Raw genomic sequence first — 4103 nt, forward strand, 5'->3', positions numbered from 1 at the left:
GCGTCAGTCACGCTCGTCAGGAAAGTGAGTGAAACACATTTTTATCAAATAATACGTCATTAATAGCGGTTCACTTCTGTGATGCGGTACGATTGTTCACATCAGCAGCGAACCGTACTGGAGTTCACTTGAACCGTACCCCAGACCACCCCTTTTAAGCAGACTCGGGTACGGTTCGCGGGTGCGCACCCGAGTTCGGAAGACCGCGTTCACATCATCCAAACGTACCGTACTCTGATGTCAATCGAACCCAGGTGTGCACCAAAAGTGCTAGTGTGAAAGCACCCTTGGAAATATTTGTAAAAGTGTCACCTGAATGCATCTTAGAAATGTTATCTTGTGTTATATAGTTTTCTTGTAAAGTTCTGTAAATTGCCTATCTTGTAATGCTCTGCGCTCGCCATGAAATAGCCTTGTTGCTGACAGGACGGTAAAAGTCAATAAAACAAATCATGTCTATTTCCTTTAGACTCAGTAAAGGAGGTCGTCAAGACCGATTTGCTGCCTGCTTGGCTTCACATGCAGCAGGGAGATGTTTTGCAGTTGCTTCACAGACTGGATGTAGAGAATTGTGCAGAAACTGCAGTGACTACCTTACAAGCCATCTTTTCCATGGCTACAAGCCCCGATGACCTCCTGCAGAACGGTGTCAGGCTGGATGAGAGGTCAGTTACTTGAATCTAAACACTGCAACAGGCATACTTCAGTGAATGCAGCTTTGCGGCATAAATCTACACCCTAAACCCTTCGTGTATTCATTTGGAATGTTGAGCAGGGTTTTAATGGAAAATATAAAATGGAATATGAAAATAAGAATATTTTGGGGTTTATTTCATCATTCTTTGCTTTTAGCTATGAATAGAAGCATTGCATTGAATGCCATCGTCCATCGCCGCTGGCTGACAGACATCATGATGTTGAGCCGGCATTGCCAAAATCGATAAAGACGAAAATATTAGGGTTGTGCACGAATAGTCGAATATTCTATCTGCAATAATTATATCGAAAAATAAAAACTATTTGAATTTCGCTAAAGTGTTACTTTGCTGGCAGTAAATCCCTGATAAATCCTGAGCACGCAAACTTTGTCAAGTGAAACGGAGTTATCACTTAAATGAGGAATCATATGAAATACAAACACCGGAATGTCATGACCAGTCGAATGAAGAAAAACAGCGGCACATCACTGCATTCACTAGTACTGCAGATAGGCGCAGATGTACCCCGAGCGAGCCGAGAGACCACTAATTTTCTCTGCAGCCGGTATCCACCAAAGTTTCTCCCGAGGCTAACATATAACAGTTTTCAGTGGGTGTTTTAAGATGCCAGCAGCACAACAAAGCGCTAAAAAATGTTAAACTCTGGGCAAAACGCAGCGCTCATCACTGTCAGTTTTCAGTCAGCCGTCCAATCACAGTGGAGGAGGGGCGGGGCAAATGCCACACTGACCAACTGTCACATCCTACTTGTACTTCCACTGAATGACAATGGAGAAGTTAATGTTGATATGAAAAATAATGCATGCAACATGTCATTAGTGATGCATCTGCCACATTACTTCAGCTACTGTTCTGTATCACAGCAACCAAAGCGCCTTCGTAGTGTTCACAGCTAGGCATTTTCAGAAGAGCGCCTGGTGTTTTCAGCTGGCTAAAACGCTTTGGTGGAGACACGGCATAAGGAGACGACTTTCACCCGATCATGTTGATGTACATTTTTTTTCTTTTTTCAACAAGAACATGTGAAACAATGTATGTGCTTTATAACCGTTTTTTTTTTTTTCCCGTTCAAATATTCGAATGCAATATTTTTAAAAAATGCCCATCCCTAAAAAATATCTAGTGGAAAATGAGAATGTTTTTAATGATATAATTGTTTTCAGTGTTTTGGCAGGTGGCCATCTAGTGACAATTTTTAGGTTTGGTCTTCTACTTAAAGGTGCATATCTCTCTGTACAGGAAACTAATCCCTGTGGACTCCCTAACATGTGAAAATGTGTTGTACTGGAGAGCGTTGTGTGAGTTTGTCAAGAATAAAGGAAATGAGGGTGAGGAATTACTGGAGCAGTTACTCCCTGAGGCGGCCATCTTTGCGGAGTATCTGTACAGGTGATTGTGCTCTACACTTATGTTTCTTGTAACCCATTTAAATGGGCTAATTAAATTTCTTCCATGGTTGTTTTTTTTCCTGTCGAATTCAGCTTAACATTAAACATTTGCAAATGATAACCCAGCTAAATAAGGAAGCCTTTTTGTTTCAGTTATCTAAAGAGCATTACTCAGCTGTCTGAGGAGCAGAGAGCAGATATGACACAGCTTGAGATGGTGATGACCCAAGAGTACATTGGTCAGCAGTTGATTCTGCTAGTCGGGTGTCTGGACATTTCTGAAGAAGGCGGCAGGTCAGAATTATCAAAACATTTAATCTCTTACTGATCATAATTTAGAGAACTAGTGTCTTTAGTTCTTGAGGGTCTGATTTCTCTATATCACTAAAACACCCTTATTTTTTAACTGCACATTTACTTTACTTTGAGAATGTGTTCTGTTAAACTTCCCATGAACCGTTCTAGGAAGCGCATGGTAGCAGTGCTGCAGGACATTCTTCTGATGCCCAACACGCCCACCTCTCTGATTGGTCTGCTAGTGGAGAAACTGATTGGAATTGTACGAGACGACGCACAGAAAATTCAGATGGTCAGTCTTTGTGGGACCATCATATTCTTGGAAAAACCTGCTTGACATTGTATCAATGTAGTCCTTTCAGATAGAGTATGTACCTTTCTTTGGCTGTAGGTCAGATACGGATCAAATTTCAAACAGCCCGCCCCAAAAATTCAAGTGTTTTTCCACACATGCAACAAGGTGGTTGAAATATATAAAAAATAATTTTTTTAATTTGTTGACTATGCAAATATGGCCTTTGAGATCTGCTGCAGTCTCTGCAGCAATTTGCCAACAGTTGAATTGTTTTGCTCGTGTGTGGTTATATTTTAATCAGGTTGCTGAAATAATATCTGATGTGAGAGAGCCCATTTTGCCCATCTCTGAACCTGTGGATGAGAATGAGAAACGCAGAAAACAAGTCAAAGTGAGTGACTCTTCATACACCACTGGTGCTTAGTGGCATCCCCCTCTTGCATTAGATTGGCTTCAATAACATATTAAAATACTTTTCTATAGCTGGCTGAGGTTCGAGTGCAGATAATGGAGGCGAAGCAGACTCTAGAAGAATGCATCAGCTGTCAGGACTTCAGTCGCGCAGCTGAGCTGAAAGACTCCATCTCTCAGCTTGAGGCGCTCAAGAACCAGCTCTTCCTGGAGGCGTCACAGCCTGCTGACAATATCAAGGAGCAGCGTGTGGAAAAGGTACAAATCACTTGAGTACAAACACTCACACTCAAATACATATTTAATAAAAAAATAAGGACAGATGCTGATCAAAAGTGACAGTGAAAACTAAAAACTACATTGTTACGAAAGATTTTCATTTCACTGTTTTTTGGGCTTTCTAATAAAAAGAAAATCGAATATGTTTCACAGTTTCAACAAAAATATGATGCAGCACTACTGTTTTCAACATTGATAATGGTAAGAAATGTTTCTTGAGCAGCAAATCAGCATATTAGAATGATTTCTGACGGATCATGTGACACTGAAGACTGACGTAATGAAGCTGAAAATTCATCACAGAAATAAATTACATTTTACAATAATAGTAAAATAGAAAAGTTATTCTGATTGGTAACAATATTTCACAGTATTACTGTTTTATATACCAAGTTCTGTCATGAAACTCTAGATGGCCCAGACTGATGGGTCCTTTACGTAAACTGATGATATTCTTAGCATTAAACGACTTGTCACAAGCTCATTGGTTCATGTTGCATACGCAGCCAATGCGCTTCTTCAGAGAGTTCTCATGATCAGTGTTGGGCTTGTTACTCCAAAAATGTAATTTATGACTAGCTGCTCCTTTCAAAAGTAATATTATTACTTTCTGGCAACAGTAATTAGTTACACTACTTTTCCTTCACCCCCCACAGAAGCTGTAATTGTGTATCTTCCCCATAAAATTCTTCTAAAATGTTACTAACAATATAT

General features: G+C 40.1%; 1 protein-coding gene across 1 annotated transcript in view; it reads left to right on the plus strand.

Annotated features, from left to right (window-relative positions):
* ncapg (non-SMC condensin I complex, subunit G) overlaps positions 1 to 4103 on the plus strand; it is a 22339-nt gene that overhangs the window by 4400 nt on the left and 13836 nt on the right. Inside the window, exons 7-12 of the mRNA XM_016575080.1 lie at positions 470 to 665; positions 1959 to 2108; positions 2261 to 2401; positions 2573 to 2696; positions 3001 to 3090; positions 3183 to 3368. Coding sequence (XP_016430566.1) covers positions 470 to 665; positions 1959 to 2108; positions 2261 to 2401; positions 2573 to 2696; positions 3001 to 3090; positions 3183 to 3368 — 887 coding nt within the window. The remainder of the gene's footprint in view (positions 1 to 469; positions 666 to 1958; positions 2109 to 2260; positions 2402 to 2572; positions 2697 to 3000; positions 3091 to 3182; positions 3369 to 4103) is intronic.

This window comes from Sinocyclocheilus rhinocerous, unplaced genomic scaffold, assembly GCF_001515625.1.
Source record: "Sinocyclocheilus rhinocerous isolate Xijiao unplaced genomic scaffold, SAMN03320098_v1.1 scaffold323, whole genome shotgun sequence".
NCBI lineage: Eukaryota > Metazoa > Chordata > Actinopteri > Cypriniformes > Cyprinidae > Sinocyclocheilus > Sinocyclocheilus rhinocerous.